General features: G+C 44.7%; 1 protein-coding gene across 3 annotated transcripts in view; it reads right to left on the bottom strand.

The window, feature by feature from the left end:
• The window catches only part of ADCY8 (adenylate cyclase 8), a 229,144-nt gene that overhangs the window by 134,675 nt on the left and 80,538 nt on the right, over positions 1–13,931 (bottom strand). For all 3 annotated transcript variants that reach the window (XM_020875262.2, XM_020875263.2, XM_020875264.2), the window contains exon 4: positions 6,378–6,489. In XM_020875262.2, coding sequence (XP_020730921.2) covers positions 6,378–6,489 — 112 coding nt within the window. The remainder of the gene's footprint in view (positions 1–6,377; positions 6,490–13,931) is intronic.

Raw genomic sequence — 13,931 nt, 5'->3', positions numbered from 1 at the left:
GTTGGATGGCATCACCAACTCGATGGACATGGGTTTGAGTAAACTCCGGGAGTTGGTGATGGACAAGGAGGCCTGGTGTGCTGTGATTCATGGGGTTGCAAAGAGTTGGACATGACTGAGCGACTGAACTGAACTGAACTGAACTGAAGATTATAGGGCTGCATACTTTCTATATGGTCTCTTTTTTAAAAAGTTAAAAATTTTTTTGGCCACATTGCACAGCATATGGGATCTTAGTTCCCTAACCAGGGATTGAACCTATGCCCCCTGCATTGGAAGCAGGGAGTCCTAACCACTGGACCATGAGGGGTTCCATGTGTTGTCTCTATCTTTGATGTTTGAATTTACATAATGGACAAGTAGGGCTTTAGTAATCAGAAAAAAAAAACACACAAAACATGAAAAGGAAAAAGACTCTCAGAACAAGAACATTAGTGCCACGAATGCACTTTAAAAAGCTATATTAGAAAAAAAAAAGTTATATTAGAAATCATGGCAATTTTTATGGTACTTTATCTAATTGCAACTATACACATTAACACATGAATATATTGCCCTAGTAAAAATAAAGCTGTAGATAAGTCTCCTTGAGTACTCTCTCCCCCTCAGACACACCACACGCTAGAAACCTGGTCCCCTTTCCCCTCTTGAGAGACTGCTGTGCATTTATACATACATTTCTATATTTCTATGTATGCACTATTTTCCATGCTCTTTAGCTACAAATTGATCAATTTTGTTGTTCAGTTGTTAAGTCATGTCCAACTCTTTTAGACCCCAAGGAGTGCAGCACGCCGGGACTCCCTGTCCTTCTCTATCTCCTGGACTTTCCTCAGGTTCATGTCCATTGAGTTAGTGATGCTGTCTAACCATCTCATCCTCTGCCGCCTCCTTCTCCTTTCACCTTCAATCTTTCCCAACATCAGGGTCTTTTCCAATGAGTCAGCTCTTCACATCATGTTCATGAGGTTCTTTGCATCACTTTTGATGGGGTTCTCACAGCAAGAATACTGGGGTGGTTTGCCATTCCCTCCTCCAGTGGACCATATTTTGTCAGAACTCTTAACTATGACTCATCCATCTTGGGTGGGCCTGCATGGCATGGCTCATAGCTTCATTGAATTACACAAAGCCCTTCACCATGACAAAGCTGTGATCCATGGAGAGGAAACTGATCATACCATGTTTATAGATCTAAGATGTGCTTTTTCATGCAAAAACTTGTGTTGAAATTTCATGTTTGGTACAGAAATGGCTATCTCATTCTTTAAAATCTATTGATAAGCTGTCCATAGTGTCGGAATAGTTTCTTTTTTTAAGATATTATTCTTGATGTGGGCCATTTTTAAAGTCTTTATTCAATTCATTACAATACTGCTTTTGTTGTTTATGTCCTGGTTTTTTGGCCCTGAGGTATATGGGATCTTAGTTCCCCTCACCAGGGATCAAATCCATGCCCCCTGCATTGGAGCGTGAAGTCTTAACCACTGGACCACCAGGGAAATCCCAGAATTGTTTCTTGCAACAATAATTTAGATTGCTTCCCATTTTGTCAGGAATCTGAAACAAGGTTTAAGATGTAATGATGTTGCTTTAAATTTACAATTTTAAAGCCTTGATAATAGCATACATATTATTCCTAATTTGGAAGGGAGAGGGGTAGTTATGTACTATTTTTTTTTTTTAAAGATCGAAGATCAAAAGTTACTAGAGTTTGCTAAGGGCACCAGAAAGAGTCAAAAACATTCTGCTTTGAGCAGCCTGAACCACAAAGGCACTGAGGAACTCAATCACATTAAGAGGATCTTTAATAGAAAGCTTTGAAGTTTTCGCCTGTATCTTAAGGATGCAGTGGATAAATGGGCAGCTGCAGTAGATGGTATTTACACGGGAAGTGGGTTCTGTCAGATGTACGACATAAAACAGCAAAGAATTACGGGCACAGCCGGGAGAGGTCATAATAAAGCCACAGAATTTTGATCCTAAAAGATACGAGAAAAGGCAGGTCTAATCTGTTTATACACAGAAGCAAAATCTGTGACTCACTTGGTTAAGTGATTTGCCTGAGGTTGGGAGGCAAAAGCATTTCAAGTAGGTTTTCACATTCCAAGGTGAGCTGAATTGTTTCCACTGACAGGATTTCTCAAGCTTTTCCATGGAAGTCCCCTAGAGTAGAAGATATTGATGCCCCTGGGGTAGGTGGGTGGGTGAAAATGGGGTAGGGGTAGAGTGGGAACTATTGAGTACTTCTGGGTGTGCTGAGGACTTATTTTGAGCCAGACTTTGTGTTGTTTCATTTATCCCTCATTACTATTCTGATTTGGAAACTGAGACTCAGAGAGATGATTTGTAGTTAATTGAAGTCCAGCCCATAGCTGTCCATAGCTCATCCAGTAGTCACAAATGGATGTGAGAGTTGGACCATAAAGAAAGCTGAGCACTGAAGAATTGATGCTTTTGAATTTTGGTGCTGGAGAAGACTCTTGAGAGTACCTTGGACTGCAAGGAGATCAAACCAGTCAATTCTAAAGGAGATCAACCCTGAATATTCATTGGAAGGACAGATGCTGAAGCTAAAGCACTAAGACTTTGGGTACCTGATGCAAAGAGCCAACTCATTGGAAAAGACCCTGATGCTGGGAAAGATTGCAGGCAGGAGGAGAAGGGGATGACAGAGGATGAGATGGTTAAACTGCATCACTAACTCAATGGACATGAATTTGAGCAAACTCTGGGAGATAGTGGAGGACAGAGGAGCCTGGTGGGCTACAGACCGTGGTGCTGCAGAGGGTCGGACACGACTGAGCACTATTCTGATAGGAAACGGAGGTTCAGGCAGGGAATGTGCAACTGAAGTTAACTGAAGTCCAGCCCACGGCCGAAGTCCTAGAAACCTAACTTTCAGAGTCGTCCAGTGTGAATGACAATAAATCTCTGACATCCCGCTCCATTCCTAAAATGCCTGGGGCATTGCTCGGTGGTCAGAAGCCAGCACCTGGCCTCAGGTGGCCTGAATCACAGATGCACCACCTACCAGGGCTTCCGGGCAGATTATCTGACTTCTTTGAGTCTCGGTCACTTGTTCTACTAAATGGGAACAAGAAAAAAACTTCCCTTATAGATTTTTTTGTAAGAACTGCCTAACTGTAAGTTAGGTAATCCAGGGCAAATACACCGGGTAACACAGAATGTACACTAGGCAGTTGATGAATGTTTAATATTATCGAAATTAATCATTTTACTCCATTGTCTATCTGCACTTATTTTGATATTCATTTTTTAAAAATCTTTCAACATGACTCAAACTCGAGAAGGACTACAGCTTCTTGCAGCCCGGGAACTTGCTGGGCTGTGCACGGCCGTCTACCTCTCTCTGACCAAGTACAGTGTGAAAGTGAAGTCTGTAATGTCAGATTCTATGCAACGCCATGGACTGTAGCCCACCAAGATCCTCTGTCCATGGGATTCTCCAGGCAGGAATACTGGAGTGGGTTAGCTATTCCTTTCTCCAGGGGATCTTCCCCACCCAGGGACTGAAACCGGGTCTCCTGCGCTGCAGGCAGATTTTTCACCATCGGAGCCACGAGGGAAGCCCCCGTGTACAGTGTAGCTAGGGTAAAAAGCCAGAGCTACAAGGTCAAGTCCACATTCCTTAAATGTGGCACTGTGCCCTCCAGACTTGTGTCTGCTCTCTTTTTTAAGCTCACTCCTCACTGCAGTCTCCCGTGCCCTTTATGCTTCAGCAATCTTGAGCTCCTTATAGCTCTCCAAACAAGCAGCACACTTCCGCATTTTCACACTTGCCTGCCTTTGCCTCGCGGCTCAGCCTGGAAGGTGCTTTGTTATCTAATCTGATGCTGGCAAAGCTCCTGCTCTTCCTCAGACCCCGTCTGCATATGGCCTCTTCTCCTGATGCTGCTCAACCACCCCCCTCCTCCCCCCAAGCACTGACCATCCCTTTCTTTGTCCACCAGGACTTCTGTGCCCACTGTCTGCATCACACTGTCCTGCAAAGTTGGCAGACTTGTTTCTCCCTTAGCAGAGTCTGAAGGCAGGGGCTGATTCTGTCTTGCCACTGCCTCACATGGTTCCTGGCACACAGTAGGTACACAGGGAGTGTTGACTGAACAACTTGGATTGCATCTTTCATAGCAATCCTTTATCTGGGTCAATGCAGATTACTGTGACACCAGAAACTGACCTTGATCATATCTCTCAGCTCTCTTTGGAGGGCCATTTTTGTTCTTCTCAGCACCTCTGGGCAAAAATATTTAGAAACAGAATATAAAGTAGAAGAACTATGTGCAACTGGCACCAACCATCCTTGAAGCAGTGATAAAAAGCAATGGTGTACATTCTTCCCTACCTTCAAATTTCCAGCCCTACAGGTTAATCTGACCCTTCTCCTGGGAGGAGACCTGTTTCCACCTCTTCTTCTGCTCCTGTCAGCCTCCTACTTAATAGCTGTCCAGTAGCTGCAGGTTACAATGCAAGGTCCTTAGCCAGTCCTTGCTTATTTTTCTAGCCTCCCCTCTACCCCTTTCAGCAATGCTAAATATCTTCTGGTTCTTCACACATACAGCATCTTTAATTTTGTTCTCTCCTCTGCATACATTGACTTTTCCTGTTTTCTTTACCTCCTAATTGGTGTACAATTTTTATATAATAAAATTTGCCATTTTGATAAATGTGTACAATCACGCTCACATACAGAATAACCAGATCACTCCACAAATCACCTCACCCTACGCTTCTGTGCATGGAACGACCCTATGCTTCTGTGCATGGGACAACAGAGGGTGAGATGGTTGGATGGCATCACCGACTCAACAGACATGAGTTTGAGCAAACTCCAGGAGTTGGTGATGAACAAGGAAGCCTGGCGTGCTGCAGTCCATGGGGCTGCAAAGAGTCAGACATGACTGAGCAACCAATCCATCCACTCCCTCCATCCCTTATCCTACCTGGCGATGACTTACCCCCTTTTTTTCCCTGTAATTTTTGCCTTCTGTAGAATGTCTGACAAATGGAATCACCAAGTGTCTAACCTTCTGTGGCCTGGATTCTTCACTTGTCATATTGTGTTGGAGATTCACAGATGTTGTAACATGTAATGGCGGTTTATTCCTTTTTACTGATGAGTAGTATTCTGCTGTATTTGTCTTCTCCTTTTTAAGACCCAGCCTAAGAATCAGTTTCTCCCAGAAGTCTTCTCTGACCCAAGGCTTATACATTGTGTCTATGTTCTCATGGGATTCTAGACTTGCTTTCATCACAGCATACAGCACACTGTACACTGATGACCTCTTTAGGTATCCCTGACAAGACTCAGCTCTAAGAAGGGAGAAAATGTGTTTCAGTCATTCCCATATTCCCAACACAACACCTAATAGATGCTCAGATGCAGGATGAATGGATCTCTGTGACAATCTCTGTGACTTCGCTCTGAGTGAAGTGACCTTAAAATAGCACATTTTGATGCCCTAACAATCATATGGGTTTCCCTGGTGGCTCAGACAGTAGAGAATCTGCTTGCAATGTGGGAGACCCGGGTTTGATCCATGGGTTGGGAAGATCCCCCGGAGAAGGGAATGGCAACCCACTCCAATATCCTTGCCTGGAGAATTCCATAGACAGAGGAGCCTGGTGGACTACAGTCCATGGGGTCACAAAACAATGATAAGGTTTCATTCCACTCTCACAATAGCCTGTGAAACTGGCACTACTATACATCCTTTACAAAGCAGGGAGTCAAGTCATGCCAATTTGAATTGAAAACCTGGGCTAAAATACAGTGTGACAATGACATTCCTCTGTGATCTGAGTGGCTTGAGGACTTGAAATCTTTGTTTTGGTGGCAAATGTTCATATTCTTTAACCTGTTCTCTATTTTAGCTCTGGTCAAGCCAGCAGCAAAAGAAAGGTAGTGTCCTGTTGGCTAAAGCCCAAGCTCTTAGGTCAAACAAAATGGTGGTGGGACGGGTCAGTAGCTCACTGGTCCTTGAGAAGAGGCCAATTCATTCCAGATGGCTGGGGTTGGCTGGGAAACTGTAGGCAGTCGGCTCTGCATGAAGCAGCACTGAAGCTGCATCTGGATGGAGCCCGGCCACAGGCGGAGAAGAATGGAAAACAGATTTAAAAGCACTTTGGTTTAATTGTCACTCAACCAGCTGTCTCTCAGCTGGGAAAATTCATCTGACAAACCATAAATAACTAACATCAGTCCCCAGAATGCACAATGGTCAGGGGTCCAGGTCTGGGGTCAGGATGCAGAACGGTAATGACATTGGTGATGAAGACTGAGTCCCTTTCTCCCCTAATTCTGCATGCAGCCCGTCACTCCTGCGAAGACGAGGAGGGAATTAAATTCAACTCACATGGGCCAGTCGATCAAATCTGGCAAAGAGCTCGTTGAGCATCCTGACCAGCTCCTGAGCAGACAAGGTCGTGGAGAGGTTGGTAAATCCTTTAACATCTGCAAAAAGAATACTAGACAACGGGAAAGGGGTGGGGAGGGGGAGGAGAGCACATTAATATTTGAATCCATCTTGGGAGAAACGTTCCCATTCAAACAAACCAACTGTGGCCTGAGATGTTAGCTCTCCTTGCCAGGGGAGTCTCGAGGCATACCTCAGTGTTTACCAAATATTTCAGCGGAGAGCCCACCCAGGGGTTGAGGAAGGACAAGAGAGCGCTAAGAGAAAGCCCTTCTCCCTGTGCAGGACTGTGGAGCGCTGGTAACAAAACCAACCCAAAACGGGAAGTTTTCAGTAGTGGAGTGACAGTCACTCACTCGTGTCCGACTCTTTGCAACCCCCTGGAATTCTCCAGGCCAGAATACTGGAGTGGGTAGCCTTTCCCTTCTCCAGGGGATCTTCCCAACCCAGGGATCGAACCCCGGCCTCCTGCATTGTAGGTGGATTCTTTATCCACTGAGCTATGAGGGAAGCCCTGGAATAGATCAATTTATGTGGAAAACAAAATGAAGCCTTATGAATTATCCTTTCAAATGCAGATGTCATGAACACAGAGTGTAATGGACATAGGGACAAAGGATGCAAAACCACATTATCTCCAGTCCAGTGACATATACTCTATCCCAAATTGCAGGCATATAGAGTTAAGATGTTTTTTAAAAATTGCAGAAGTAAGTAGCAAGCCTGGGAGACCTTAGGCAGAATAATAATGACTTCTCTGAAATGTATATTTACTAAGAATTTCAGTCAGCTGAGGTCTTATCCTGTGCATATGGCTTGGTGGAAGGGAAGGGATGGTCCCTGAAAGCCTTAACAAAGCAAGGCACTATATGAGCACTGTCTTAGTCAAGCCACCCAGTTAGCCCGGGGGGAAGGCACTGTTCACCCCAATGTGAAGATCAGGAAAGTGAGGCAGGGAATCTTGCCCAACATTCACTGGTAGCCTGTGGCAGAGTTGGGATTGCCCTTGGGGCTGAACTGCACAGTGAGGGACCACTCCTCCCACCTAACACACCATCTCAGGGATCACTTCAACCTCAGGGGCACCGCTGAAAGGAAGCATGCCACCAGAAAGGGGGCCGTATTTTCTTGATTCTTGTGTTTTATCATCTCTGAAAGTGACTGTACCTTTGCGGTGTATCTCACTTTTTGGTTAGTCTTCTTAGTGTTGCATAAAATAATGGTGCGTTTCACCACCAGTGTGACCTAGTTTTAATGAAATAGCTGAATCAGCCAGAAGGCACTGTGGGATGTGCGTTGACTTACGTTGGTCACCCCTGTATTCAGTGGTTCTTAAAGTTGTCTCCATTACCAACCTCTTTAAGAACCTGATAGAGGTTATGAATTCTAGCTCCTAAAAAATGTACAAGTGTTCAAAATTTTGCACTTGATTTCAAGGGATTTGTACCTTCCCAGAAGCCAACTCAGGGACTCATTAGGAATCCTTAGATCTCAATGTTTAAAAATATTTATTTTGTTTTATTTATTTATTCAGTTGCACTGGATCTTAGTTGCGGCAGATGGCATCTTCGATCTTTGTTGCAGTATGCAGGGTTTTCAGTTGTGGCATGTGGGTCTTGTTCCCTGACCAGGGATCAAACCCAGGCCCCCTTCATTGGGAGCTCAGACTCTTAACCACTGGATCACCAAGGAAGTTCCCTTTAGATGTCAATTTAAAAGCTACTGCTTTAATTAATTAGATAATGCCTTAATTATTTAAGCAAATATTTATGTAACCAGCTACACACTGTGCTAGAAAATTGTACTAAATGATAAAGAATGCCCAGGACCTGTCCTCAAGAGCCTCAGAGGATGGGGAATGGAGTTGGGCAGACAAAGAGAAAAATAAAAACAACACAGGCAATGACTGCTGAAATGGAAAGACTCATGGAGGGGTCTGACCAGCCACTGGAGGATCAGGAGTTTCCTAGCAAGGCCAAGTCCAGGGGGAGTCTTGAATGACCTAGGGCAGGAGTCCCCAACCTCTGGGATCTGAGGCCTGGGGAAGTGAGGTGGAGTTGATGTAATAATAACAGAAATAAGGTGCACAGTAAATGGGATGCACTTGAATCATTCAAAACCGTCCATGCCCTAGTCTGTGGAAAACCTGTCTTCCACGAAACTGGTGGTTGGGGACTGCTGCTCTAGAGAACTTGATGGTAAAGTGAATAAAAGAATGGGTGCTCTTAGCAAGAGATCAGCACATACTAGGATCTGGTTGGAGAATGAGCAAACATACCAGGGTTCTGCAAGAAATCAAAGACAGTTTGTCAAAGGGTAGTATTGAGGAAGGAAGGTGGGAAGAGAAGAGGGAAAGGGGGAGAAAGAGAGAGAGAAGGAGGGAGGGAGAGAGAGGGAGAGAGAGGGAGAGAGAGAGAGATGAGCTCAGAGAAGAGAACAGAGGAACAATAAAGAAGGGCTTGATAAGCCAGGTTGATGAATACAAACTTTTTCCTGACTGTGATGGAAAGCAAGTGAAGGGTTTTAAGCATGGGAATGATACTTATAGGTTGTTCCTCTATGAGGCTTCCTCTGGAAGGGTCACCACACTGCTACTGTCCTCTACAATTTTCTGGTGGTATAGCATCTGGTTACATGCACGGAATTTGTGCCTAGACAGATTGGGGCTCAAACCCCAGGTCAACCACTTATGAATACTATGAACTTCTCCAAGCCTTTGTCTACTGGAGATCTTTTCAGTACCTACATCATTGGTAGGTAGCGAGTGTTTGGCACAGTGCCTGGCATAGTAAGTGCCCCATAAATGTGTTAGCTCTTGGCATCATTATTGTATAAAAGTGCACTATAATTGAATGGTTGAATGGAGGAGAGACAAGGAACGAGGTAGAAGAAAATCTATTAACTGGATTACTTATCACCTGAAGTTAAAAGAATTCCTAACTGTGGACACAAACCTGAAACAATAGTAGCAGCAATACTCAGAGAGTGTGGACTGTTGACTTGATACTGTTCTAGGAGTTCTACATGTATGAACTCATTCATTCCTCATAACAACCTATGAGCGAGGATCTAGGATGATCACCTCCACTTTACAGATAAGGAAGCTGAAGCCTGAGTAACTTGGCAACACACATGAAAAGCTGGGGTTTGAACCAGACAGCCTGGCTCTGGAATCTTTATTCTTTTTTAAAAATCTTTTGGCCATGCCATGCAACATGTGGGTCCCCAATCAGGGATCAAACCCACATCCCCTGCATTAGAAGCACAGACTCTTAACCACTGCACAGCCAGGGAGTCTATACTCTTTACCATTATAGTATGCTACCTTTGAAATAAGCCATCATCCTCACACATGTGGGAAGTGGAAGGGTCCAGAGATCGTCCAGTTGAACTGCTCACTTTATGGATCTATTTGCCCAAAACTTTGGGCTTCCCTGGTGGCTCAGAGGTTAAAGCATCTGCCTGCAATGTGGGAAAACTGGGTTCTATCCCTGGGTCGGGAAGAGCCCCTGGAGAAGGAAATGGTAACCCACTCCAGTATTCTTGCCTGGAGAATCCCATGGACAGAGGAGCCTGGTGGGCTACAGTCCATGGGGTTGCAAAGAGTCGGACATGACTGAGCGACTTCACTTCATGGCAGGAATGGTTCATTCATTCATTTAACAGCTAATAAACTAAATGCCTACTATGTGTCAGATCCTGGAGATACAATGGAGAGCAGAAAGTACAATCACAGCCCTTATGGAATAAGGAACCTACTGAAAAAAGAAATAGAATCGTTAAGAACAAAGGGCATAAAGGTTTCAGATATGCTGTGTTTCAACAGCATCATTTCTGAGTGTGGTCTTCTGAACACATGTTGCCTTATGCACCTGTGTCTGTACAGGGTGTGCCTGCTCCCTGGCATAGCTTTCTTTCTTATTACTACCTACTAAAATCATACTTGTCAAATAAAATAAAATAAAATAAAATAAAATAAAATCCTACTTGTCTACATCCCAGTGTTCACTGTAGCACTGTTTAGAACAGCTGAGACATGGGAACAACCTAAATGTCCATCCACAGAAGAGAGGATAAAGAGGATGTGGCACAAACAACAATGGAGTACTAGCCATAAGAAGGGATGGGACTGTGCCATTTGCAGACACGGATGGACCTAGAGACTGTCATACAGAGTGAAGTAAGGCAGAAAGAGAAAAACAAACATCCTGTATTAATGTATGTATATGGGATCTAGAAAAGGGTACTGATGAACCTATCTGCAAAGCAGAAATAGAGACACAGTCATAGAGAACAAACGTATGGACACCAAGGGGGAAATGGGAGTGGGATGAAATGGGAGATTGGAATTGACACATACAAACTACTGATGAAAGTGAAAGTGAAAGCCGCTCAGTTGTGTCCGACTCTTTGCTACCTGGTGGACTATACCGTCCATGGAATTCTCCGGCCAGAATACTGGAGTGGTTAACCTTTCTCTTCTCCATGAGATCTTCGCAATCCAGGGATTGAATCCAGGTCTCCCGCATTGCGGGCAGATTCTTTACCAGCTGAGCCACCAAGGAAGCCCAAGAATACTGGAGTGGGCAGCCTATCCCTTCTCCAGCGGATCTTCCTGACCCAGGAATCAAACCAGGGTCTCCTGCATTGCAGGTGGATTCTTAACCAACTGAGCTGTGAGGGAAGCTCATATGATACTATGTCTAAAATAGATAACTCATGAGAACCTATGAATAGTACAGGGAACTTCATTCAGTGCTCTGTGGTGACCTAGAAGGAAATCCAAAAAAGAGGGGCTGTATGTCTATGTACAGCTGATTCGCTCTGCTGTGTACCAGAAACTAACATGAGATTGTAAAGCAACTAAACTCCAATAAAAATTAATAAAACAAAGTCCTGGACTTCCCTGGTGGCTCAGTGGTAAAGAATCCACCTGCCAGTGGAGGACCCAGGGGTCTGACCCCTGATCCAGGAGGACCCCACCTGCTGCAGGGCAACTAAGCCCAGGTACTGCAACTACTGAGCCGGTGTGCTAGAGCCTGGGAGCAACAGCCACTGAGCTCATGCGCCGCAACTACTGAGACCCAGCGCCCCAGAGCCCGAGCTCTGCAGCAAGAGAAGCCACTGAAGAAGGGGTTCATGGGGCCAGCGCTCCATCTCAGGCCTGTCTGTGCTGATCGTGCTCGGCCGCCTCTCCGCTGGACTCTCAACTCTCTGCTTAGTGCCGGTGGGAGCGACAATGGAAGGATATCACAGCCAGGTTACTCATCGCCTAAGAGGAGACATACCGTAATCACCCCTGTCTCCGGACAGGTCATGAATTTTTTCCATATCTATCGGGATGTAATCACAGGCTTATCGATTATTAACTGGTTGGAATGTGACCACAAGCTTATTGATTATTAACTGTTTGGAATGTAACTGCGGGCTTATTGATTATTGACTGTTTGAACACAAAACACATGAATGATGGGGTTATTGTAGTTGTATTTACCCTTCCCTTGTTTATGTAAGTCTCAAGGGAATTGGGGTGGTGGGTTTGGACACGTACACATGGGGTATAAAAGATTTTCACAAATGCTGGTCGGGGTCCTTGGCTAAGAGGAGACTCTGCCTTGGGCCCGCTGGTATAATAAACTGCACTCCACTATCTGCATTGTCCTTCTGAGTGAGTTTGTTTCCCGGAAAGCATGGCTATAACACCACCACAATGAGAAGTCCAGGCACCCCAACTAGAGAGTAACCCCCGCTCATTGCAGCTAGAGAAAAGCCTGAACAGCAGTGAAGACCCAGCACAGCCGTAAATCAATAAATAAAACCCTTTTAAAAATGGTCCACCTTAAAAAAAAAAAAATCTTTGGAAAAATAAAATAAAATCCTAGTTGTCCTTTAAGACCCCATTCATATGCTAAGATTCAACTTTGATGGAGATTTCCCCAAGCACAGCTGGTCACCACACTCTAGCTCCTTGCCTAGCCTGTGGGCTCCTGTCAGGGCACTAATCCCCTAATTGTGTGTGCTAGGTGTAAAAAACAGGAAGAGCTTCACCTCTGTATCCCAAATCCAAGCACATGGTGGGCCTCATGAAATATCCCCTGAATTGAAACAACAGAAATCTTCAGAATTAAATCTTCCTCCCTCAGAGTGGTCATGGCCACCCCTGGCATCTCCTGGAACCTGCTTAGAAATGCAGAATCTCAGGACCCACCCCAGACCCTCTCCGTCAGAATCGAACAAGAATTTAACAAGAGCCCCAGGTGATTTGTTTGCATGCTTAGTTATGTAATAAGTTTGTCGAATAAAAGACAAGAAGAAACCAACGCCTTGGTTCTCACTTTATTGTTCATTCTGCTACCCCCAGGTGCTGGGCTCAAGATCAGATCTTTTGACTCTAAATACAAGCTTATAACCTTCCAAGGTGAATATACTGAAGAGGCCATATTAATTGTCAGATCTAATTTGCTTACATAAGTTGTTCATTTGGCTGAAAATAATTTGGCTGAAAAAAATTAGTCACTCTGCAAATACTGTCCTCAAGGATGCTTAGCAGAATTCACTAGACTCATTAGGAACATGAGCCATGTGTAGACTTTTCTTCCTAACCTGTGTTTTTGGGAAGGTTATTAACTTCTTTGAGCTTCCATTTTTTTTATAATAAAGCAGAGATCATACAGGCTATTCTTCAAGGTTACTCCACTTATAAATATCATTCATATCACTTATAAATATTGGCACCCCACTCCAGTACTCTTGCCTGGAAAATCCCATGGACGGAGGAGCCTGGTAGGCTGCAGTCCATGGAGTCGCTGAGAGTCAGACATGACTGAGCGACTTCACTTTCATGCATTGGAGAAGGAAATAGCAACCCACTCCAGTGTTCTTGCCTGGAGAATCCCAGGGACAGGGGAGCCTGGTGGGCTTCCGTCTATAAAGTAGCACAGAGTTGGACACGACTGAAGTGACTTAGCAGCAGCAGCAGCTGTCCTCAATAAGTGGAGGGTATGTAACTCCTTGTGAAAAATTTTGGGAGTTGGAGAGATGGCCACACAAACAGACCTTCAAAGGCAGGTTTTCTAGCTCCACTCAATTGCATTTTGTTTATGTTGAAACCAAGCAGGTCCCTGTGGGGTTCCTGGACACAAAAGCCTTTCTGTGGCCCCCATTTCTTGATTACAAAAAATAGGATCCATTCAGCCTCTGTGACTTTCCCAGAGTTCCAAAGCACGGGCTCAAAAAATTACTCATTAGGGAAGGGATGGGATGCAAAGACCAGGGAGGAGCAGTTAAGAAACAATAGTGCAACCTTGGGGCAGGGTCCTGGTTCCCCCCTCAAGGGATACATAACAATATCTTTGAGCTGTTTGCCTGTACTGAAGCCCCCACCACGTAGAAGTTAACAGTATGCTGCCCACAAGCACGGAGACCCCAGACTGTTTAAAACCAGGTTGATGATGCTGACGCCCACTTACCTCCCCACCAGCAAATCAGAAGAGC

The sequence above is a fragment of the Odocoileus virginianus genome, chromosome 15 (genome assembly GCF_023699985.2).
Source record: "Odocoileus virginianus isolate 20LAN1187 ecotype Illinois chromosome 15, Ovbor_1.2, whole genome shotgun sequence".
Taxonomy (NCBI): Eukaryota; Metazoa; Chordata; class Mammalia; order Artiodactyla; family Cervidae; genus Odocoileus; species Odocoileus virginianus.
The sequence above is the reverse complement of the archived record's forward strand: the minus strand, read 5'-3'. Positions and strand labels throughout refer to the sequence as shown.